The 26425-nt window shown below is 35.1% G+C and overlaps 1 protein-coding gene across 3 annotated transcripts in view; it reads right to left on the reverse strand.

Moving 5' to 3' along the window:
* TMTC3 (transmembrane O-mannosyltransferase targeting cadherins 3) overlaps window positions 1-26425 on the reverse strand; it is a gene marked incomplete at its 5' end in the record, with an annotated part of 173164 nt that overhangs the window by 120161 nt on the left and 26578 nt on the right. For all 3 annotated transcript variants that reach the window (XM_082418911.1, XM_082418910.1, XM_082418909.1), the window contains 5 exons: window positions 79-182; window positions 6152-6263; window positions 8169-8289; window positions 16648-16796; window positions 21948-22200. In XM_082418911.1, coding sequence (XP_082275037.1) covers window positions 79-182; window positions 6152-6263; window positions 8169-8289; window positions 16648-16796; window positions 21948-22200 — 739 coding nt within the window. The remainder of the gene's footprint in view (window positions 1-78; window positions 183-6151; window positions 6264-8168; window positions 8290-16647; window positions 16797-21947; window positions 22201-26425) is intronic.

Raw genomic sequence — 26425 nt, forward strand, 5'->3', positions numbered from 1 at the left:
ATTTTCCATCTGGATAATTCTATTCAATATGGACATCTAGCAGACATGACACAATAGAAATAATTTATGACTACTTACTTGAGGCATCAGCGACTTAGCCGTCATATAAGATTCTTCAGCTGCTTTGGTTCTATTTAAATTTTTATAAGTTCTTCCTACATTCATGTGGGCACCAATATCATCTAAAATTAAAAAAAAAATCATTTGTTGGCAAATACACTAAATAGTATTCAATGTAAACTACTAAGAAGACATGTTTCTAGCAACAAACACATTAAATCAAAAGAATGCAAAAGGAGGCAATAGGTCCTGCTTCCTCCTTAAAGCTCTTCTAACACAACTTATTATAACTTATGAGCAAGGCTACACTAGAAAATTATTAAATAAAGTACCATAAGAACAGAAAATATACATATGACATGAAAAAAACTATTTGAATGGCTCCTGGAAGGGTTAAGATATGAGAGGGGAGAAATAAAGGTAATGATTAAATTTACATCTTTTTTTTCCACTATATTTTACTATCCTATACTAAGGCTTACTCCTATTTCCTTAATCACACAGGTTTGGAATTCACTCAAAAAGTATGGCTCAACTCTAAAAGCAAAAAGGATTTACAAGTGAAAAGGATCACCATGATTACTAGAATTATTTCAAGTATTATAAATAACAAAAATGAATCCATGGTGGCATAGGGGCAAAGAGCCTGTGAAAAAAACTTTGTGACTTTGTTTTTAAAAATTTTTGTGAATGTGGTTGGAGTGCAAGTTATCTGGATTCTATAGTATTACTTAAGATGCAGCAGCCCAGATCTCTTAAATGATGATACATTCCCATATAATTTAATTAAAACTTTTAAAAAGGTTGTCTTAATATCGAATCCTCAGCAAATTTATTCAGGGATAGAAAAATATACAATTTAAATAAAAAAGATGAGGGTTCATTGCACACTAGTTTTAAGATATACTTCCCAGTAAATATTTCAAAGCTTTGGAATAAAGATAGAAAGGAGGGAGATCTTAAATTAGACAAATTTTACTCAACATGAATCTCTAACAGACATGACAAGGTTTCAAATTATGATTACTACTTGCCTGTGACACCGATGATGATATTGCAATTGTGGAATAGTTCTCTGCCTGCAACTCCCAGGACACATAGGGGCCAAGCATATATATTTTAGGCATTCCCCTAGGAGGAGAGTAACAGTCCTAAGATCTTGCTAAATTTTGTTTCAGGTTGGCAATTGTGTGCACTGCACAAAAACTGTTAGATGCCATATGGGTTTAGTTAGAGAACTAGGGGACAGGATTGGGGGAAGGAGGTTGATTTCTTGTTTTTAGACATATTGCTGAATCTCATGGGGTCTCAGGAGGCAGTCAAGCCAAAAAAAAAAAAAAAGAAGAAAAGAAGAAGAAAAAAGGCTTCCCAATACTGGCTGCAATTCAGAATACTTGTGTAGCTTTGAAAAATTCAGATACCTTACCCTACACAGCTCGATCAAAATAGAATCTTCAGGAATAGGATTGCAAAAATGTTTTAAAAAAGTTTCAGAGGCTATTCTGATGTAGAGCCAAGGTTGAAATACATTGCATTACCAAGAGCATATAGCGTTTTTGCTCTTATAAAGCTCTTTTTAAAAAAACTTTTTTAATTGAAGTATAGTTGAATTACAGTGTTGTGTTAATTACTGCTGTACAGCAAAGTGACTCAGTTATACATATATACATTCTTTTCCCTATTCTTTTCCATTACGGTTTATCACAGGATATCGAATATAGTTCCCTGTGCTATATACAATAGGACCTTGTTTATCTAAGCTCTTTTTTTTTAAACATCAGATAAATCTATACCATTTACTATAGAGATCAGAAAGTTACCCAGAAAAAACTAAGGGTATATAGAACCTGAAAAAATTATTTATACAGTAAAAATTTAATCTAAGAAAAGAACAAACTGAAAGTTTAAGTAAATAAAAGTGAAATTATGTCAGGTAAGTATTTAAAATGTTACTGAAAGGAGCCCCAACCAACCTTAGAAAAGAGGTTATCCATTAGGATGAAAGACAAGGCAAATTACTACCTACTAATCAGGTTCTTAGAACTATGGCAAGGAGATACTGTCATCAGTGAAGACCACAGACACTAGAGTAAGGCACCCTTACTTTCTCAAAGAACAAAGATAGCAATTAGATAGCATTTAGCATCAAAAAAACTACACAACCCAGCTAATAAAATGAAACATAATTTTTAAGCAATTTTTAAAATAAGTTACAAAGTTTAAGATTCTAGGAGGAAACAGCATTACTGGTAAGGTAAATCTATATTTGAAAAAAAAAAAGGTAAGAAAGCAGGCAAGATATAAAAATCAATTACATTTGAATGACTAAAAAGCTACAGAATTTCAAAAAACAATCTTGCTATTATGAGTGCCCTATCCAAACCAACAGCAGCCTGAATCTAGCAGTCTGTCTTTAATTCAATGTAAACGAGGACTGGCAAATATCAGGCAACTCTGTGCCTAATAATTCTTCAGCTACCAACAGTGAAGTTAAGTACTGTCACACTGATGGCCCAGGCACATGTGTTGCTTTCCAGTTATTTCCTATGCACAAATTTGTCAATTTATTTAAAAAGATAAATTTATAAATGTCTGGAAACTCCTGAAAACTCTAAAAATCATTTCTACCTTGATGGCATCAAAGTTGAACTACAAGTGCATGATTATTTTCGTTTCAAAGATTTGAAGTTAGATAAAAATGAAATCATTGATTTTAAGGCAAAAATAAACCTTGGAGAAATCTGGTGTTTCTCGAGAAAAACCTACCCTCGTCTTATAAAGGTGTTTATGGAAACTGTAATTCAATTTGCAAAAATTTTATCTTGTGAATTGATTTTTTTCAAAAAACTTGTAACCACCAAGACAAACAAACAAAAGACCGTAATCAACTGTTTGTCTAACATGACATTCATGTCGCCTGGTCAAAGACCATTGTATAGTTTATATTTTTATTATGGCTAAGCAAGAAAAGCCTTCAGACTGAATGTCTTTTTTTTTTTTTTAAGCTACTTTAAATGTTAAGAATCTCTACTCTCTGTGATCCTATACTGTTCTAGGGTTTTAAATACCATCTATATGCTTGTTACTTCAAATTTTTATCTCTAGTCCTGACCATTCCCCTTATCTCCAGACTTATAGTTCTATCTCCATCTGTATATCTAACAGGGACAAAAAAGACTCTTGATTTCCTTCCCTACATGTCGTTTTAGCTGTCAAATCTATCTATGAAGAACACAGCTGAAAAACACAGAATGAGCCAAGAAGTCTCTGAATGACAAATTCAATTTTTCCAAGATTATGTACTTTTTCATAATAAATTGTAATAAAATGATTTGCCTGTTTTCCTAGCCCACTTTTTATTAGAGACAGCAATTTTGAGAGTATGGTAGGTAAGTCATACTAACTAAAGGAGACAGGTTCAAGTAAGTATCTTAAAAACAGCCAAAAGTGACAACTGACAATGACAGGAAAAATGATTTTAAACTAAACATCCACAATCACACCCACCCACCAACACGATTTCATTTCGTCCTGACAACAATACAATGAGATAGAAATTACTGTCCCAACTTAGAAATGGAAAAGATAGGGCTGAAGGAGCCTAAATATCGTCTTCTAAGTCTCCAGGTCCCTGTGTGTCTGACATAAAGATGACTTTGCTTCTCTTTTTAAAAACTCCCAGAATGAACCTAAAAGGCTTCAGAAAGCAATGAATTGAAACTGCCACAGTTAGTGACCACTGACTGTGTGTAAGACTATGCTAGGTGATGCAGGGCCTATGAAGATGAATCAGATGTTCATGCTGCCCCTAGGAAGCTCCTCAGTTTAAATACATAGATAATTTAAATAAATAAATATTTTAAACGAACATTTAAATAACAAATATCACAGAAAAGATACAAAAGTTGCAAGGAGTCTTGAAGATGAGAAATATTTGCTTCTAACTGGAAAGATAGGAGGGTTTATTTTATTTTGTTTAGAAAAGAAGCCATATGAGACGGGTTGCAAAAGATCGGTAGGGTATGGTAGAAGGTGGATGGGAAGGAAAGGAGAAGGGAGGAATTCCAGGCTCAAGGAAGAAGACAAACAAACGCAAAGAGGTGAGGAAGCTCATGACATGTACCCTAGATTTCAAGAAAAACTAAACTACATGAAGAGCCAGGGGAGGTAAAATTGTAAAGATAGCTAGACCATCAGTAATATATTTCTACAACATTCTCTAACTGGAATTTGGCTTTGCCTTGGGGACACTGGCAGCTTTTCCAAGTGGTGACTGTGGTCTTTTTCTTATCCCTTGCAACACTGGGCCTGGAGTTAGGTGTCCTCCTTGATCTTTACCACTTCCAGACCACTGTAATTCCTTAAAATCACTCATCTCTGAATTTCAGATCATTAAACTCTATTATCCACTATCCCTCCTTATTGCAGTCACCAATCTCATATATAGCTCCTGGTTCCTTGTTGTTCTTTCCAACATCACACAGTTGTCAAAATTCTTAGTAATTTCAAAATCTATATAGATGTATCTTCCAATAGTTGCCTTGATATCCTTTCTTCCAATAATTTTCACCTCCATTCTCCTTTAACTAGTCAGTTCAATGGCCACAGTCATATCTAGTCGAAATATAGGGGGCACTGCCCACCAATCCCCACCCCTCCGAGTATATTTAGAAATGTATGTGTGGGGAAGTACTTTTTGGTCATCATACTGAATGGAAAGTAATGATTGTACTTGGAAGGTGGCGGCCATGTTTGGTACATATCCTGGAACACTGAAAACTAAAAGTGCTCTAGCTAGACCCTACTCAGACACCAACAATTTTTCAGATCTATAAACGACCGATCTGATCACCTTTTCCTCATCTTTCAATCTCTCTCACATCCCTTCATAACCAGCTTAGGTTGTGTCTCAATATTCCCTTATCCCTTTGTTTAGTAATACACATCTGACAAAATTCTAAACCTGTTTAACCAAATTCTCCATGCCTGTACCACTGCACTTATAAAGTAGTGGGAGAAAACTTTTAACCACATCAACTGGTTTAATTGTAATTAAGTATTGCTAACCTCAAGCAGGGTGTTAGAGCTGCTTGACAATCATACCATATTTTCCTACTCTATACATTTTCCTAGATCTTTGTTTCTCAGCACGTGATTCATGGGCTAAGTATCACCTAGGAACTTATTAGAAATGCAGAAATTCAAGCCCTACTCTAAATCTCTATATATCAGAACATGAACCATATGATCTCCAGGTGATTTACAGGTACATTAAAGTTTGTGAAGCTATGTCCTAGATGACTACTTCAGACCCTCTCCTGGTCTTAGATTTCCAGCACTTCCTCTCCCTTCCCCACACTCTACTGTTGATTTTACTTTCTATTTCACTGAGAAAACAGAAGCAAATGAAGGACAACTTCCAGAAGCTATTCATCTATTATTTACCTGCCTATATCATGTCTCTACACTCTGCTTTCCCGGTTACCACAGGTTAACTATTGGTTCAGTTGACTGAATGAAATCCTCACCCTGAGCACTAGATCCTATTTATCTATTCTCATCTGTTCAAGGACATTGACCCAGTACTTCGGTTCCCCACCGTGAATTATTATTTTTCCCAGCTTCAATGGATTAGTCACACACGTTTTGCTTCTCTCACCTTAAAACAAAACCCCCAAATTCCTGAAAAACAGAAAAACCCATCATCCTACTACCCTCTCTTGACCCCATATTCAGCACCAACATTTCTTATCAACACCCTTTAAAAGAGTTTTTAATATCAACTGTCTCCAATTATTCTTCTCCCACTCTCTTAAACTCACTACTATCAAGCTTTTGCATCTACCCCTTCACCAAAATTGCTCACCAGTGCCACCCAACAACTCTGTTTAAAAAAGACTCCTTAAATGTCTGATATAAATAGCTCTAACATATAATCCAATTCAAAAATAAGCCAGCACCAAACACTGTACCATTCCAGTCAGTTGGGATAAAGCTTGAAAATAAACTCTACCTATTTTCCACAAATATAATCATGTTTTTTAAAAGAAAATAAACTACTACAATAGCTTTATTAGTTAATAATGCTTACCTGGCTGAACATGGGTAGCCTGTAAGAAGTATTTCAAAGCTCTCTCAAAGTTCTTTTCATTTTCCAGAGCATGACCCACATTATTCCATAATTTGGCATTATTTTTATTTACCTTAAATACGGAAGTACAGATAGAAATTAGTTAAATTAAAAAAAAATGAGTCTAATTAACACAGATTTTGTTTGGTATACTATTAGGAATGGAGCACCCCACAGAAATGTCCATGAACAGATGAAGTGGGTAAAAAGGCACAAACTTCTAGTTATAAGATAAGTAAGGTCTGAGGATGTAATGTACAGCATGGTGACTATAGTTAACAATATTGTATTGCATATTTGAAAGTTGGTAACAGAATAGATCTTAAAAGTTCTCATCACAAGAAAAAAAACTAACTATATGAGGTGATGGATGTTAACTTATTCTGGTAGTCATTTTATATATATATACACACACACACATGCATATAATCATTATATTGTACACCTTAAAGACAAAGTTATATGTCAATTATGTCTCAATAAAACTGGAAAATAATCATTCCGATTTCTCCCAGAAAAAAAAATGTGTATATATATGTGTGTGTGCATGTATACATACAACTCCAATTAACATAGATATCTGTTTGGTATATTATTAGGAATGGAGTGTTCCATGGAGATAAGGAAGAAGTCAAAAGAACACTGCTTCATGAAGTTTACCCTCTCCTCCCTTTCAACATTAAAATACTAAAACCACAGTTTATCTACTTTACATATTAAAATTTTACTAACACTTTTATTTCATCAAAACATAGAACTGTTTGAAAACTCCTGCTCTTTTATGTTCTTTAGGGAAAGACAGAATTTGAACAAGTTTAAACACTGCACTGATGACTTATTTTGAGGTTCGACATAAAGCTATTTATGTGGTCTACTATGGTAATGGGAACCCTGGAGAGTACAGAAACAGCCAAAAGGAAGTTAAGAATTTAGAGCTCTGAAGAGAGGGAGCATCTGAAAAAAAATCACTGCTTATAACTTTTGCAGAAAACAAATTTTGTGACTTATTCACATTTACGCTGTCCATTCTATAAAAATGCAGTATCACTCCTTTCTGTCAGTTTCTATCTTTCCTATAGTATTATAACCATTGGTTATTCTCCATATGGAAGGGCACCATTTTTTTTTTTTTTTAAATATTAGCTTTATTTTTTTTTTTAAGTACTTGACCACTTTTTTCTTTCTTTTTTTTTTTAAAATTTTTATTTATTTATTTATTTTTATTTATTTATGGCTGTGTTGGGTCCTCGCCTCTGTGCAAGGGCCCTCTCCAGCTGCGGCAATCGGGGGCCACTCCTCATCGCAGCGCGTGGGCCTCCCACTATCGCGGCCTCTCCCGCCGCGGAGCACAGGCTCCAGACACGCAGGCCCAGCAACCGTGGCTCACGGGCCCAGTCGCTCCGCGGCATGCGGGATCCTCCCAGACCAGGGCTCGAACCCGTGTCCCCCGCACTGGCAGGCAGACTCCCAACCACTGCGCCACCAGGGAAGCCCAGGGCACCATTTTTTGCCATGTATTTTATTTCATTCAATCTAAGATGCCATCAATTATAAGGCTCACCATTATTTTATGTACCATTAAGAAAGAAAAAAGGTCACTAATTAATTATAAGATGCCTTTTACTGTAAGATTTATTCTGATTTCAGAGACGTTAAAAGGTAAAAATAAATAAATAAATAAAAAGTTGCACCTTAAGAACCAATGAAACAAAGCATTCATATTTAAACATTTTATCATTTGAGTGTCTAACAACAGTATAGCATTTGTGCAATTATTCACATATGCTCTAGACATACACCTAAGTACTAGTCAGGGCACTAGTTATGGTATATATTACAAAGAACAAATTCTTTTTATTAATTTTTTGGTGAAGTACTTAACATTGACAGTTAATTGCCTAGTTAAAGTAAAGTTAAAACACTGTATCAGGGATGGCTATAAGAAATAACTGATGACATATTCTGAATAATACTTTACCTTCAAGGCTGACATAAACAGCGTATATTCAGACTCCCAATCCCAATTTCTATGGAGTGTTTTTAAGGCATGAGTGAGTATCACCATAGACAGACAAACCCAGGATAACTTTTTTAATACACTATTTAAGAAAAAAAAAAGCAGAACAATAAAACATTGTCTACATCACCAAAACAGAGGTAAGAAATATGCTAAATATCTCTAAATATAATGTTTGAATTTATTCTAAAGATTAGGGATCGTTCTAATAATCATCCAACTTGAGAGGGAACAACACCAAAAAAATTAAATGTTATGAACACTTATACACGTATACTTCAGTCTTCAATTACATTAAATATTTCAATATTTGCCTTTATTTCAAAAGTTTTGTTTACATTTAATGATAAAAAATTGATACAACCAATTTTTAATTGTGAATTTTTATACTTAGAGTTCTTTTGTACCATTTACCTATAACTTGAATATTCTTACTAGTGTTTATAAAGGGTCAATCTTCTCCCTGGCTATATTTAAAAACATTATTGTTTACAATAAACACCACAGATTATCATGGTATTCTTGAAGAATTTTACATTTTAAAACTAGAATTATTTATTAAAAGTCGTAGTAAAATTAACTATAAAATAGATGTAAGTTACTTATATAGCTTTAGGTTAATCACTTGGGACTGAATTTCTCATTTAAAAATGATGGTTATGGAGAGATCAGCTCAAGATGGTAGAGTAGAAGGATGTGCTCTCACCCCCTCTTGTGAGAGCACCGGAATCACAACTGCTGAACAATCATCGACAGGAAGACACTGGAAGTCACCAAAAAGATACCCCACATCCAAAGACAAAAGAGAAGCCAATGAGACAGTAGGAGGGGCGCAATCACGATAAAATCAAATCCCGTAACTGCTGGGTAGGTGACTCACAAACTGGAGAACACTTATACCACAGAAGTCCACCCACTGGAGAGAAGGTTCTAAGCCCCATGTCAGGCTTCCCAACCTGGGGGTCCAGCAATGGGAGAGGAATTCCTAGAGAATCAGACTTTGAAGGCTAGCGGGATTTGACTGCAGGACTTCGACAGGACTGGGGGAAACAGAGACTCTACTCTTGGAGGACACACACAAAGTAGTGTGCGCACCGGGACCCAGGGGAAGGAGCAGTGACCCCATAGGAGACTGAACCAGACCTACCTGCTAGTGTTGGAGGGTCTCCTGCAGAGGCAGGGTGTGGCTGTCGCTCACCGTGAGGACAAGGACACTGGCAGCAGAAGTTCTGGGAAGTACTCCTTGGAGTGAGCCCTCCCAGAGTCTGCCATTAGCCCCACCAAAGAGCTGGGTAGGCTCCAGTGTTGGGTCACCTCAGACGAAACAACCAACAGGGAGGGAACTCAGCCCCAGCCATCAGCAGACAAGCAGATTAAAGTTTTACTGAGCTCTACCCATCACCAGTCCCTCCCATCAGGAAACTTGCAAAGCCTCTTAGACAGCCTCATCCACCAGAGGGCACACAGCAGAAGCAAGAAGAACTACAATCCTGCAGCCTGTGGAACAAAAACCACATTCACAGAAAGATAGACAAGATGAAAAGGCAGAGGGCTATGTACGAGATGAAGGAACAAGATAAAACCCCAGAAAAACAACTAAATGAAGTGGAAATAGGCAACCTTCCAGAAAAAGAATTCAGAATAATGATAGTGAAGATGATCCAGGACCTCGGAAAAAGAATGGAGGCAAAGATAGAGAAGATGCAAGAAATGTTTAACAAAGACCTAGAAGAATTAAAGAACAAACAAACAGAGATGAACAATACAATAACTGAAATGAAAACTACACTAGAAGGAATCAATAGCAGAATAACTGAGGCAGAAGAAAGGATAAGTGACCTGGAAGACAGAATGGTGGAATTCACTGCTGTGGAACAGAATAAAGAAAAAGGAATGAAAAGAAATGAAGACAGCCTAAGAGACCTCTGAGACAACATTAAACACAACAACATTCACACTATAGGGGTGCCAGAAGGAGAAGAGAGAGAGAAGGGACCCGAGAAAATATTTGAAGAGATTAGAGTCAAAAACTTCCCTAACATGGGAAAGGAAATAGCCACCTAAGTCCAGGAAGCGCAGAGTCCCATACAGGATAAACCCAAGGAGACACAAGACGAGACACATAGTAATCAAATTGGCAAAAATTAAAGACAAAGAAAAATTACTGAAAGCAGGAAGGGAAAAAAGACAAATAACATACAAGGGAACTCCCATACGGTTAACAGCTGATTTCTGAGCAGAAGCTATACAAGCCAGAAGGGAGTGGCATGATAAAGTGATGAAAGGGAAGATCCTACAACCAAGATTACTCTACCCAGCAAGGATCTCATTGAGTTTCTATGGAGGAATCAAAAGCTTTACAGACAAGCAAGAGCTAAGAGAATTCAGCACCACCAAACCAGCTCTACAACAAATGCTAAAGGAACTTCTCTAAGTGGGAAACACAAGAGAAGAAAAGGACCTACAAAAACAAACCCAAAACAATTAAGAAAATGGTCATAGGAACACACATATCGATAATTACCTTAAATGTGAATGGATTAAATGCTCCAACCAAAAGACACAGGCTTGCTGAATGGATACAAAAACAAGACCCATATATATGCTGTCTACAAGAGACCCACTTCAGACCTAGGGACACATACAGACTGAAAGTGAGGAGACGGAAAAAGATATTCCATGCAAATGGAAATCCAAAGAAAGCTGGAGTAGCAATTCTCATATCAGACAAAATAGACTTTAAAATAAAGAATGTTACAAGAGACAAGGAAGGACACAACATAATGATCAAGGGACGAATCCAAGAAGAAGATATAACAATTAGAAACAGATATGCACCCAACATAGGAGCACCTCAATACATAAGGCAACTGCTAACAGCTCTAAAAGAGGAAATCGACAGTAACACAGTAATAGAGGGGGACTTTAACACCTCACTTATACCAATGGACAGGTCATCCAAACAGAAAATTAATAAGGAAACACAGCTTTAAATGACACGATAGATCAGATAGATTTAATTGATATTTATAGGACTTTCCATCCAAAAACAGCAGATTACACATTCTTCCCAAGTGTGCATGGAACATTCTCCAGGATAGATAACATCTTGGGTAACAAATCAAGCCTCAGTAAATTTGAGAAAATTGAAACCATATCAAGCATGTTTTCTGACGACAGCGTTAGGAGATTAGAAATCAATTACAGGGATAAAAACGTAAAAAACAGAAACACGTGGAGGCTAAACAATATGTTACTAAATAACCAAGAGATCACTGAAGAAATCAATGAGGAAATCAAAAAACACCTAGAGAAAAATGACAATGAAAACAGGATGACCCAAAAACTATGGGATGCAGCAAAAGCAGTTCTAAGAGAGAAGTTTATAGCAATGCAAGCCTACCTCAAGAAACAAGAAAAATCTCAAATAAACAATCTAACCTTACACTTAAAGGAACTAGAGAAAGAAGAACAAACAAAATCCAAACTTAGCAGAAGGAAAGAAATCATAAAGACCAGAGCAGAAATCAATGAAATAGAAACAAAGAAAACAATAGCAAAGATCAATAAAACTAAAGCTGGTTCTTTGAGAAGATAAACATAATTGATAAACCATTAGCCAGACTCATCAAGAAAAAGAGGGAGAGGACGGACTCAAATCAATAAAATTAGAAATGAAAAAGGAGAAGTTACAACAGACACCACAGAAATACAAAGCATCCTAAGAGACTACTACAAGCAACTCTATGCCAATAAAATGGACAACCTGGAAGAAATGGACAAGTTCTTACAAAGGTATAACCTTCCAAGACTGAACCACGAAGAAATAGAAAATATGAACAGACCAATCACAAGTAATGAAATTGAAACTGTGATTAAAAATCTTCCAACAAACAAAAGTCCAGGACCAGATGGCTTCACAGGTGAATTCTATCAAACATTTAGAGAAGAGCTAACACCCAACCTTCTCAAACTCTTCCAAAAAATTGCAGAGGAAGGAACACCACCAAACTCATTCTATGAGGCCACCATCACCCTGATACCCAGCCAAAGATACTACAAAAAAAGAAAATTACAGGCCAATATCACTGATGAATATAGATGCAAAAACCCTCAACAAAATACTAGCAAACAAAATCCAACAACACATTAAAAGGATCATACACCATGATCAAGTGGGATTTATCCCAGGGATGCAAGGATTCTTCAATATATGCAAATCAATCAATGTGATACACCATATTAACAAATTGAAGAATAAAAACCATATGATCATCTCAATAGATGCAGAAAAAGCTTTGGACAAAATTCAACACCCCATTTATGATAAATGCTCTCCAGAAAGTGGGCACAGAGGGAACCTACCTCAACATCATAAAGGCCATATATGACAAACCCACAGCAAACATCATTCTCAATGGTGAAAAACTGAAAGCATTTCCTGCAAGATCAGGAACAAGACAAGGATGTCCCCTCTCACCACTATATTCAACATAGTTTTGGAAGTCCTAGCCACAGCAATCAGAGAAGAAAAAGAAATAAAAGGAATACAAATTGGAAAAGAAGAAGTAAAACTCCCACTGTTTGCAGATGACATGATACTATACATAGAGAATGCTAAAGATGCCACCAGAAAACTACTAAAGCTAATCAATGAATTTGGTAAAGTTGCAGGATACAAAATTAATGCACAGATATCGCTTGCATTCTGATACACTAATGATGAAAAATGTGGAAGAGAAATTAAGGAAACACTCCCATTTACCACTGCAACGAAAAGAATAAAATACCTAGGAATAAATCTACCTAGGGAGACAAAAGACCTGTATGCAGAAAACTATAAGACACTGATGAAAGAAATTAATGATGATACCAACAGACGGAGAGATATACCATGTTCTTGGATTGGAAGAATCAATATTGTGAAAATGACTATACTATCCAAAGCAATCTACAGATTCAATGCATTCCCTATCAAATTACCAATGGCATTTTTTACAGAAGTAGAACAAAAAATCTTAAAATTTTTATGGAGACACAAAAGACCCCGAATAGCCAAAGCAGTCTTGAGGGAAAAAAACGGAGCTGGAGGAATCAGACTCCCTGACTTCAGACTATACTACAAAGCTACAGTAATCAAGACAATATGGTACTCTCACAAAAACAGAAATATAGATCAACAGAACAGGATAGAAAGCCCAGAGATAACCCAAGCACCTAGGGTCAACTTATCTATGACAAAGGATATACAGTGGAGAAAAGACAGCCTCTTCAATAAGTGGTGCTGGGAAAACTGGACAGCTACATGTAAAAGAGTGAAATTAGAACACTCCCTAACACCATACACAAAAATAAACTCAAAATGGATTAGAGACCTAAATGTAAGACCAAACACTATAAAACTCTTAGAGAAAAACATAGGAAGAACACTCTTTGACATAAATCACAGCAAGATCTCTTCTGATCCACTGCCTAGAGTAATGGCAATTAAAAGAAAAATAAACAAATGTGACCTAATGAAACTTCAAAGCTTTTGCACAGCAAAGGAAACCATAAACAAGACAAAAAGACAACCCTTAGAATGGGAGAAAATATTTGCAAACGAATCAACGGACAAAGGATTAATCTCCAAAATATATAAACAGCTCATGCAGCTCAATATTAAAAAAACAAAGAACCCAATCCAAAAATGGGCAGAAGACCTAAATAGACATTTCTCCAAAGAAGACATACAGATGGTCAAGAAGCACATGAAAAGCTGCTCAACGTCACAAATTATTAGAGAAACGCAAATCGAAACTACAATGAGGTATCACGTCACACCAGTGAGAATGGGCATCATCAGAAAATCTACGAACAACAAATGCTGGAGAGGGTGTGGAGAAAAGGGAACCCTCTTGCACTGTTGGTGGGAATGTAAATTGATACAGCCACTATGGAGAACAGTATGGAGGTTCCTTAAAAAACTAAAAATAGAACTACCATACGACCCAGCAATCCCACTACTGGGCATATACCCTGAGAAAACCATAATTCAAAAAGAGACATGTACCAAAATGTTCATTGCAGCTGTATTTACAATAGCCAGGACATGGAAGCAACCTAAGTGTCCATCAACAGATGAATTGATAAAGAAGATGTGGCACCTATATACAATGGAATACTACTCAGCCATAAAAAGAAACGAAATTGAGTTATTTATAGTGAGGTGGATGGACCTAGAGTCTGTTATACAGAGTGAAGTAAGTCAGAAAGAGAAAAACAAATACCATATGCTAACACATATATATGGAATCTAAGAAAAAAAAAATGGTCATGAAGAACCTAGGGGCAAGATGGGAAGAAAGACACAGACCTACTAGAAAATGGACTTGAGGATATGGGGAGGGGGAAAGGTAAGCTGTGACAAAGTGAGAGAGTGGCATGGACATATATACACTACCAAACGTAAAATAGATAGCTAGTGGGAAGCAGCCACATAGCACAGGGAGATCAGCTCGGTGCTTTGTGACCACCTAGAGGGGTGGGATAGGGAGGGTGGGAGGGAGGGAGATGCAAGAGGGAAGAGATATGGGAACATATGTATATGTATAACTGATTCACTTTGTTATAAAGCAGAAACTAACACACCACTCTAAAGCAATTATACTCCAATAAAGATGTTAAAAAAAAATGAGAAAAATGATTAATTTAACTACCGTATATTAAATTTGCAGTAAAACAAAACAAAAAAAAGACACATGCACCCCAATGTTCACTGCAGCACTATTTACAATAGCCAGGTCATGGAAGCGACCTAAATGCCCATCGACAGATGAATGGATAAAGAAGATGTGGTACATATATACAATGGAATATTACTCAGCCATAAAAAGGAACGAAATTGGGTCATTTGTAGAGATGTGGATGAATCTAGAGACTATCATACAGAGTGAGGTAAGTCAGAAAGAGAAAAAGAAATATTGTATATTAACGCATACATGTGGAACTTAGAAAAATGGTACAGATGAACCGGTTTGCAGGGCAGAAACTGAGACACAGATTTAGAGAACAAACGTATGGACACCAAGGGGGGGTAAATGACGGGGAGTGGGGATGGGGGTGTGATGAATTGGGAGATTAGGATTGACATATATACACTAATATGTATAAAGTGGATAACTAATAAGAACCTGCTGTATAAAAAAATAAATAAAATTCAAAAATTCAAAAAAAATAAATAAAAAAATTAAAAAGATGGTTATAATTCAATAATCCCTATGATCTTATTTAGTATTAATAGCACTAATGTTCTCTGAGTCTGTGCTTTTTGTCTCAGTAACAGAGTTCGATTTCTTTCATTTCGATAGATCCACTTAACCAGGATAACAGTGCGTGGATCAGAAGGAACATGGACATTGGAAGCAGTCAGGTGTAAATCTGAATCAAGACTCTGCTGTTGACTAGCTGTGCGGTCTTGTGTAATTCAGGTAACTTGTATGAGCTTCAATTTTCAAATGTGCAAAATGGAGTTAAGGAGTGTCAAGATTAAATGAGAAAAATCTAAAGAGTGTATCCTGGAGCTGGTACATGATAGGCACTCCAAAATTGGTAGTGAGTATAACTGGATATATGGATAGAAGCTAAGAGAAAAGGTTTGGTAGATGGCATTGAAAATTGTAATCATGGATGAGATCATCCAGGGAGAACATGTAATGTGAGGAAAATGGCTATTAGTAAAACTCTGAGAAATAAAAAATATTTAAAGAGCAGGTGCAGCAGGGAGAATCTGAAAACTGAGCAGAAATGAACAAATGTGGAAGAGAATCGGGACAGAGACTTTTTATAGATGCCAGGGAAATAAACTTTAAATAAAAGCATTGACTGGATTTAGCTATGAGAGGCAATTTGTTACATGTTAGTAAAGTGACGTACAGAGAAGTCAGAATTCTGTGGGTTGAAGGGTGACTGGAAAGTAAGAAAAAGGAGATAGTGACTATTCTGTTCCTTAACTATTGGTTTAAGGCAATTAGGACATGGTGGTTACGATGAAGCAAGAAATTATAGATTGCCTTCTATATGCATTTTACATATATTAACCCGATATAACTCACTTAAGGTAGAAGACTGTTATCTTAGTTCACTGCATATGGAAGTAGCAATGATCACCTGAAACTTTAGTCTCAATAATATTCTATTTTGCATTTGGGTCTGACTGAAAGTTTGTTATGTCTCAGGCTGTAAAATAAAATTATATAAATATGAGGAAGACCATAGGATGAGGTAGGGGTTACGCAGCTTTTCTAACCTTCATTACAGACAGTGAGGAGACTGTCAATGTGAAAAACAAGAAGGTATAAAATATGACTTATAAAAACTAAATAAACATTTTAAATACTTAAATGTATCATACTGAATTCTACAGTTAATAAGCATTAAATGCACTAACATTTTAATTCACCTTTTGTTTGATATCTTCTGCCATCCATGGGCTACCAAAATACAGAATCCCATGCTAGGAACATATAATACTCTCTCAGCAACAACAAATCCAACTGGGAAAAAAAGGTTTGATGCAGGAATAAACGGTAATGCCATTAAACAAAGTGCCTACAAAGAAAAAAAAGACATTTTATTAAATTAAAAAATATATGCACATAAACAGTCAAATCCAAATATTTTATCATTTAATTTGGATAATGTACTGGTGGACCGTTTTTAATAATACTATAAAGGATACTGATTTAAACATAAAGGACGCTTAAGGATGGTAACAACAAACATGAGGAGGTATGTCAGCAAGGTGGAATGAAGTCTTCTTGAATGCTGGAACTTATACCTAAGGCTCACTCAATTATCAATAAATAAAAAATATTTTTTGAAAATATATCTAAAATTAAAAAACAGTAATTTTTATATATCTAACTTATGTGCTTGTGGTAAAAATAAATTGACAGGAAAATATATTAGGTTTTAATAAAATAAAACTATAAATTGTAGGTTGATAAAATAGCCAAACATATCAGTTTTTATTATTTTACTACTATCTGTAATACTGGAAATTGATAAGGTACGTTTCAGACAAGACAGAAGACTACTTCTATACATTACTTCAGCGTTACTTTGCATAGTATTCTGATGGGTCACATACATTTAACGGAGACTTAGTATATGTATAAAAATAAACCTGGCCCCTTTAAATCAACAGTCTTTTATTCTATAAGAATTTCTAAAATTCTAACACTGCACACTGTGTTAGAAATAAACATCACAAAATGCTTAGACTTTTTGCCATTTTGAAAATGGGATGGCATATGGTTTCCAGATTACAAAGCCATTACAAAAGATAAGACACAAATAACTAGCACACAAATAACTTATGGAAAGAAATAAGTTGGTTATCATTAGGACATCTGTTTCTATGGACATCTGCTTCCATATTTCATTACCCTGATTTATTTTATAGTACCTAATGGAATAAATAAGTTGTTCTTTCAGCTTCAGAAGTTTGAGAGTCCTCTAAGAGTTTGAGAGGAAGGAATGCCTTTTCTTTTTCATCCTTTATTAGTAAAAATCGATGTAGAAATGTAAATACAGTGAAAAGAATACTTTCTCCATGAATCACAAACTAATAACTTGTAATAATACAAAAGACTGAATCTGAAGAAAAGCACTACCATCGAATTGCTCAGTATCATATCGATTTATATGTCTGAAATTTTAGTGTTTTCTTTTTAATCAAAAAGGTAAAACATTAAGAGTGCATAATTCACTTTCCACTTCCCAGAAGTGCTTGATTAAAAACAACCAGCTAGCTGTGAAACAGAGATTTGTTTCTAAATACATGATCCTTTAAAAAAAATATATTCCCTATTAATTCATGGATGCCCTAAGGCAATTTCACTGGAAAAAATTAAAAGTGTTAAATTCAGCCAAAGATGCATCACAGACTGATGCATAAGCTACACAAAAAAGAAAAACCATCTCTCAAAAAAATCTACTGGTTCTTGAATAAGAAATGTCTCAATGATTAACTTACTCAGAAGTTCTAATATGCTCTCTATTAATGTATGCCAACCAAGTTTACTGTAACGAACATAATATCCTTCTTCCAGTGATGTAAACTCTCCTTAAAAGGAAGGATGGGGGCTTCCCTAGTGGCGCAGTGGTTATGAATCCGCCTGCCAATGCAGGGGACATGGGTTCAAGCCCTGGTCGGGGAAGATCCCTCATGCCGCGGAGCAACTAAGCCCGTGCACCACAACTACTGAGCCTGTGCTCTAGAGCCCACAAGCCACAACTACTGAGCCCACGTGCCACAACTAATGAAGCCCGCGCGCCTAGAGCCCATGCTCTGCAACGAGATGCCACGACAATGAGAAGCCTGTGCACCACAACAAAGAGTAGCCCCTGCTTGCCACCAACGAGAGAAAGCCCGCGCACAGCAAAGACCCAACACAGCCAAAAATAAAAACAAATAAGTAAATAAATTTAAAAAAAAAAAAAAAGGAAGGATGGTAGTGGAATAAGCCAAGAGTTTGGAGGCAAATCTGTTTCACTTCTTGTTATATAACATAAGGTAAACTATTCAAATTAACTTGTGACTTCATTTCATTATAAATAAATCGGGGATTAATAACTATTTACTACTATCGTTGAGATACATATGACATCTTATTTAATAAGTGCTTACATGGTATCTGGTATTTGAGATACTCCTTTGATCTATGTATCTTGTTCAGAGATCTTCAGAAAATTATCACCATTAAAAAATAGCATGTTTAGTTTTATACATATATATTCTCAGATTATTTTCCATTATAGGTTATTATAAGATATTAAATATAGTTTCCTGTTGTCTATCTATTTTGTGTACAGTAGTTTGTATCTGTTAATCCTATACTCCGAATTTATCCCACCCTTCCCTCCCCTTTCCCTTTGGAAGCCATAAGTTTGTTTTCTATGAAATTAACACAATACTGTAAATCAACTATATTTCAAATAAAAAAAAGTTTTAAAAAAGTATGCTTAGGACTATACTTAAAGCAGTTATACCTAAGGTCACAAGTGTTCCTTTTTTATACATATAAAACATAATTAATGTAATTAATTAATATAAATGTTTATTTCATTGACAATATCCTATTTTTCATTCAGCTTGAACTACACAAATCATTATTTTATTTGTCAAAACTCTGTATTTACCCACCCCTCCTTTTTTGCCTTTCTTTTAGTAGAACCCCGGCTTTGGATGTATTCCAAAGCACATATACCACATATGTGCTTTGTCTTTATTTATGTGAGCAGCAAAGCACTACTAGAAAGTCCCAAAGCAAAATAGATTAATATCATCATAAACTCATGATCAACTTCAGATTGATCCTTAAGACTGCTCAGGATTCCTAGGTTTCTTTGCTAGGCTCACTCCCACTGTCTTTGACTATTTTGAATCTTGACTACTTTTCTCAAGATTTTGACCCATGTCACTTTCAGCAGGTGACCACACTTCCAAATTTTCAGAGAAAACTAAAGCGATAAAACAAGAATTCCTTCAATTCTCTGCTACTAAACCTACCAACATCCACATTCATGTTCATTTCCATCCTTCCTATAACCATAAGCGGTGTCTCCATCTATCTCAGGCCAAACCTGAGCTCTATACCTCTAATCTCACTACCAATCATCTCTTCTTTCATTTACTTAATCACTTTCTTATGAACTTCCTACCTATGTTAAAAATGCTCTTGCCTCTCCAACCTTAAATATCTTCTCTTCTGACAACACATCTTTAAATTATCTTACCCAATTCATTATGCCCCTTAAGTATAAAACAAGTTCCCACAATCTTAGGAAAAGATTTTTGGAACCATGATAACAAGTAATTGGTTGTAACCTCACTTAATCAACATTTCAACTCAATGAATGTTTTTGTAAGCCAACCCATTAGTGATATCAACATTGCAACTCAATGAATATGTTTTTGTAAGCCAACCCATTAGTGATGTCTCTTTGTGTCAGAAAAAGACAGCCAACTGAGTGCTCCAATGAAAGTGATTCTACATGCCAACCAAGCAATAGTCTTCCCCCACCATCAACCCACTCCAGCCTCTGAAGGTCCATCAATTCCAGATCTCTGTGCTTCCCCCAAGCCCTACAGAAGATCAGCAGTTTATCATACTTGAAGCCCTTGCCTGACTGGCTGTCTTTCCTAAGTTAGGAAATTCAAGCTTGTCTCATCCTTTGAAATATTCAAAGTTAAATCACCCCTACAGGTTACCTACACTAACAATCTTCACTTCCTCACTTCCTAATCAAATCACTCCACAGAAATAAATTTCATTTAAGTAACTAATACACCTAAAAGAGGTCAAATCCAACTGATCTCACTTCTCTACTTGACAGCAGCTGTTAGTGTTAACCATTCTCTTTCTTGAAACACTTTCCTACCTTTCTGTACATTTGGAGTACCTCCCGTTTAGGTTCATTTTCCTTTATATGGTATGTAATGTGGAAGTTTTTCAAGACCTAGATATAGGCTTCTTCTCTTTCATTCTATAAAGCCCCTTCAACTATTTATTGAGGGAAAATTAAGACCAAATACTCTAAGGCATGCATTATGCGTATGAATTAACTTCTGTACACCTAGAATGGTGCCAGCTAGTTACCATCTCTAAGAAAAATGACAAAATCCCAGTTGACAAAGGCTGCTCTATAACCTCTCCATAGGCCTTCTTCTCCACATCCTGGTTTCAATTACTAGCTCTACGGCAATTATCAAGTTTCTCTATGGTAATCAATCAAATTTTTACATGTAGCTCACTCTTCGCCACTGAACTCCAGGCACAAAGTGCTATTCGAAATCTCCATCGTATTGTTTCATAGGTACCTCAAACTCAACAGGTCCAAAAATAACAGTAAATATGATCTTTTTTCAAATCCTATATTCTTTCAAATTTCTCTAGAATGCAAGTTCTCTAGAAATGGGGACCCTGTATTTCCTTTTATTATCATATACTCAGTGCCTAAAATGCTACCTGGTACATAGGCTGAAAATCAAATATTTTTATTGAATGAATAAATGAATCTAGTGGCTGCAGCCAGAAATAATATATTTACAAAGTATTAAAACCACTTTTTGGCATATAGTAAATGCTCAAGAAAAGTTAAAGATTATTATTTTCTTCCATAATTTAAAGTAAGAGGCAACAGAATTATTAGGAGTAAGATGTGAGGGCAGAGTTAAGAAAATTACAAAGAAACAGATCTCAGAAAACAAGAAAAGACTTTAATCAGAGTTCTCTGAACACAGTAAGAAATACCTCAGGGAGTAATGAAAGTCTTGCTAATGAAAAATAAAGAGCTATGTATTTCTAGTTGCTTATCTTACATGACACTCTTCTCTGTGCCAAGAAAACAAAGAAGTATATAATATGACTCATTTCTTTAAAGAGTGTAAAATCTAGTTGGGTAAAGGTAAGAAATATATTTTAAAAAAATGATGCTAAAAAGAATGCTTCATGATTTCAGAGTTCCCACCAAATTATGGAAATTCATAATCACTCTTTGTTTCATATGCTGAATGTGCAGCATTAGTCAAATTCTGATATATAATTCTAGGATAACCTAAAGTAAGTTCATAAATTAGGATGACATGAACAAAGAAAGACAGTAGTTCTTTAAAGATGCTTTTGATGAATTAAAGGCACTCTTAATTAATAAACTGAATATAATATCACCTGAAAATTTAAGAAACTTTCTTACCATTAAAACAGTCTTGGAGGAATTACCAGGGTACCTGACACCGAATACTCCCAAAGCCCCCAAAAAGCAAAAAAAAATAAATGTGGCAAGATTTCGAATATCTAGAAATGACTCTATAAGTGGTATTGTTCCCATGGTCCAATCGCAGCAGAGCTCTGAAGGATTTAACAAAAGCCAAGCATTCACAGGAAGGAGGTAGTTAAAAGTTAGCTGCCTTGTAGGAGTTGGGCTTACAGCAGCCGGGTTATCAAACCTGTATAAAGAATGAAAAAAAAAAGTTATTTAAACTAAAACATTTTTTAAACACAAAGTTAATATATAACAGATATAAATAAAGTACTGAACAATAATAATAAAAGCAATAGTCTACATGTAATCTTGTTAAACCGAAGACAAATATTTTTTATGGATATTTCAGATTCTTGCCAGAGTTCAAACTGTCTAACCTTTACGAAATGCCTAGTTGAGAGGAGTGATATTTATGAAGAACTGTTTGAAGGGCAAGTAGGTTATCTATATTTAGTTTATTATTATGATTCAGACATGCATTCTATAATATTATGACATTCTGCAGAAGTGCTTTCATTAAATTATGACCTTCTGATTAAAAGTCATAAGAAAAGTTTTATAAGATTCATTGTTGCATGTGTTTATGAATGCTTCTGAGAACACTAACCAATGTTTTCCTACATGAGAGTTTCTTTCACCACTAAATGCTAATAAAACTTATGCTTCCTAGAAAGAATTACTATGTTTTTCTTTTGTCACGAACAGAAAAAACTATATTACCTATGGGCTTTTCCTCTTTGCTTAGACTTCTAGAAAGCTAAAAACCAAATTCCCAGTACAGAGGAGTAACTGTACAGCCCTATGTAACATTTTATTTGTGTTCTACTTAATATAAGCTTATATCTTAGTTTATATAGGCCATGATACATAAAATGTACATTTCATTCAGTCTATTGTTTGCAAATTATGTCAAATCATTTTTTTTAAAGTATATTTAAATGAATCATTTCAGATTTTTATTTCTTAGGCTATGTTCTAAATTGTATTGGCTATATTAACATATAGTCCTCTAAAAACCCAATTTCTCATTTTAAAATGAATAAGCCAATGAAAAATCAACCTCTACTACTTATTTGACTTGGTCTTCTTAAAAATATCAAATGGTTGAGAAAAAGTACATAGTTTTTGAATGAATAATATTTTATAAACTTTCATATTTGAATATATACATATATGAAAAATACTAAGTCTTGAAAGTCAGGACTTGAATTCTCAAAATGACCAACAGAACTGAATACAAAGCTTTTCCCCTGTAATCCACTTTCAGAGTTCATTTAAAAAAATCAACAGTTTATCTAGGATAGGTGATTTAATAATTGAACTGCAGTCAAAGAGTACATGTCAAAGCAAGTCAAATCATATTACAATCAACCTCACAGGGTAATAGAATAAAATTTATATAACACACACAAATACACACACACACATTTTTAAATGCTTATATTTGGAAAATATATATTTATATATAACATACCCCATACAGTCATCCACACACACATATACAAAACAAATACGTTCACACCTATAAACCACATTTACATATTGTAGAACTAGAGATGGAAAACAGTTGATTCAAATTCTCTAAAAGGAATGATAAACAGAACAAAAACACTGAAACTAAGGAGTGAAGAAGGAAATATAAAATATCTATCTACAATTCAATTTATTTCCCATACTATCATGCTTAAATGAGCTGTTTAGTTTAGCATGGCTAGACTCAGAAGTAGAAATGCTGGAAGTTAAAAAGTAATTATTTTTTAAAGAAAAAAAATGCTGTTAAGAAGGATAATTATTACACAATGGAATACTACTCAGCCATAAAAAAACAATGAAATAATGCCATTTGCAGCAACATGGATAGACCTCGAGATTATCATACTTAGTGAAGTAAGTCAGGTAGAGAAAGACAAATATCACATGGTATCACTTATATGTGGAATCTAAAATAATGATACAAATGAACTTATTTATAAAACAGAAACAGACTCACAGGCATAGAAAACAAATTTATGGTTACCAAAGGGGAAAAGGTGGGAAAGGGATAAATTAGGAGCCTGGGTTTAACAGATACACACTACTATATATATTGATAAAACAGATAAACAAGGTCCTACTGTATAGCATAGGGAACTATATTCAATATCTTGTAATAACCTAAAATGGAAAAAAATCTGAAAAAGAATATATATATATATTTATGTAAAACTGAATTACTTTGCTGTACACCAGAAACTAACACATTGTAAATCAACTATACCTCAATTAAAAAAAAAAAGGAAAGAGAGAGAGAAAAAAAAGGATAATTATGTGAAAATCACAAAGAATGTGTTGGGCATAAAAGAAATTATCTGAATAAAATTTATTCCAACCAGGGTCAGAAATGAACTATCATGGATAGCAACATGAACAATATTTTGGGGTTTTGTTTAAAAAAAAAGTTCTTGCATAGTTCTTGCATGTAATGTCAGTCACTTAAAACTGAATAGGGAACTAGTCTAAATTTCCTCTTAAACTTTAGATAAGTAAGGTGAAATGGAATAATGTTAATGTTAGAGCAGGGAAAAAACGACATGAAGACTGTTAAAATTCAGTAAAACTTTTGCTTCTAGCCTTAAACAACTAAAAAATAGACAATATACATAAAACTTCTTTTAATATGCTGAGTATCAGGCAAAGAAGGACAATGCCTGATAGGAAAAAAAACAAATGAGGGGAGCCCTACCTGGAGAGATTAGTACCTCGATAGAGTTTTTAGTCTGTGCAGCAAGAGAGAACCTGAGTGGAATCCACTTGGATCCCTGAGTTGAGAAGATAGAGCTGGGAGCCCTAGAAGCCCAGGGGGTTAGAATTAGTGGGCAGAATACCAGAGAGAAGAAAGCTGCTGAGAGAGAACTCAGATCTGTAGAGGATCCAGTTTCCAGTACTAATGAGAACTGATCAGCACACATATGTGGGGAAATACCTAGGGACAGTGTAGTGGGTTGATTCATGTCTCCCCAAAGTTCATGTCTATCAAAAACCTCAGAATGTGACTTTATTTGGAAGTAGGGTCTTTGCCAGTGTAATTACAGTTAAGGTGAGGTCATACTGGATGAGGGTGGGCCCACTATTCAATGACTGAGGCCCTTATACAAAGAAGAGAAAATACAGAGAAACAAACATGGAAGAAGGCCAGGTAAAGATGGAGCAGATTACAGTGATGCAGCGACATGCCAAGGAATGTCAACACCAGAAGCTAGGAAAGAGGCACAGAACAGATTCTTTCCCAGGGCCTTCAGAAGGAACCAACTGTGCCTGACACCTTGATTTTGGCCTCTGGCCTCCAGCACTGTGAGAGAATAAATTCCTGCTGCTTTAAGCCACTCTGTTTCTGGTAATTTGTTAAAGCATGTCTAAGAAAACTAATAGTTAGGAAAATACCTTCTGAAAGGATTAGATAAACCTTCACAAATATCAAATACAACTGGGAATAGTTCCTCAGCAGCCAGAGTGGAAATCCTCATAATTCAAAGTCTATCGGTAGAGTGGTCAGAAGGGTCTTGTGTCAGCAAGGAAGCAAAATTAGCCCTATCCTAAATGCTGCTGTGGTCTCCCAAAACAAAGCTTAAAAGAAAGACGTGAAGATGAAACATTTTTCAAATAACTTACATGCATCCCAGAACAATGGTCTACAATATAGGAATACATTAAGGTAAAGTTCACATATTGCACCTATTAAAAAAACTACCAGGCATGTGAAGAAGTAGAAAAATACAATCCATGAGGAGAAAATATATTGAATCTAAATTGACCAACAAATGACACAAATGATAAAATTAGTAGATAAAGACATTAAAGTACTAGAACATGTAGAAACATGGAATCTCAAACAGAGATGAAAACAATGTCTAAGATGAAAAATAACTAGAAAAAATTAAGGGCAGATTAGACTATGCAGAAAAAAGATTAGTAAACTTGAAGATACAACGAAAGAAACTATCCAAAATGAAAATGGGGAAAACAGCTTTGGAGGGAAGGGGAATAAACAGAGCATCAGTATGACTTCAAGAAGCCTAAAATACATGTAACTGGAGTCCTAGAAGAAGAGTGGAGAGCAAAGTAAAAAATATTTCAAGAAGTAATTTCCAAAATTTATATAAAGTAAGACCTACAGATTCTAAAAAGCTCAATTAACCTAAGCACAAGAAACAAGAAGATAAAAGAAACATTAACTGAAAGTTTGTACCTTTTGTCCATCTTCACCCAAACTTCCAGTTGTAAGACAAATAAGTCCTGGGGATGTAATGTACAGCATGACGACTGTAGTTAACAAGACTGTATTGTATATTTGAAAGCTGCTAAGAAAGTAGATCTCAGAAGTTCTCATCAAAAGGAAAAAAAAATTTTGTAATTATGTGTGGTGATGGATG

This window comes from Balaenoptera physalus (assembly GCF_965194825.1).
Source record: "Balaenoptera physalus genome assembly, chromosome: 13".
Taxonomy (NCBI): Eukaryota; Metazoa; Chordata; class Mammalia; order Artiodactyla; family Balaenopteridae; genus Balaenoptera; species Balaenoptera physalus.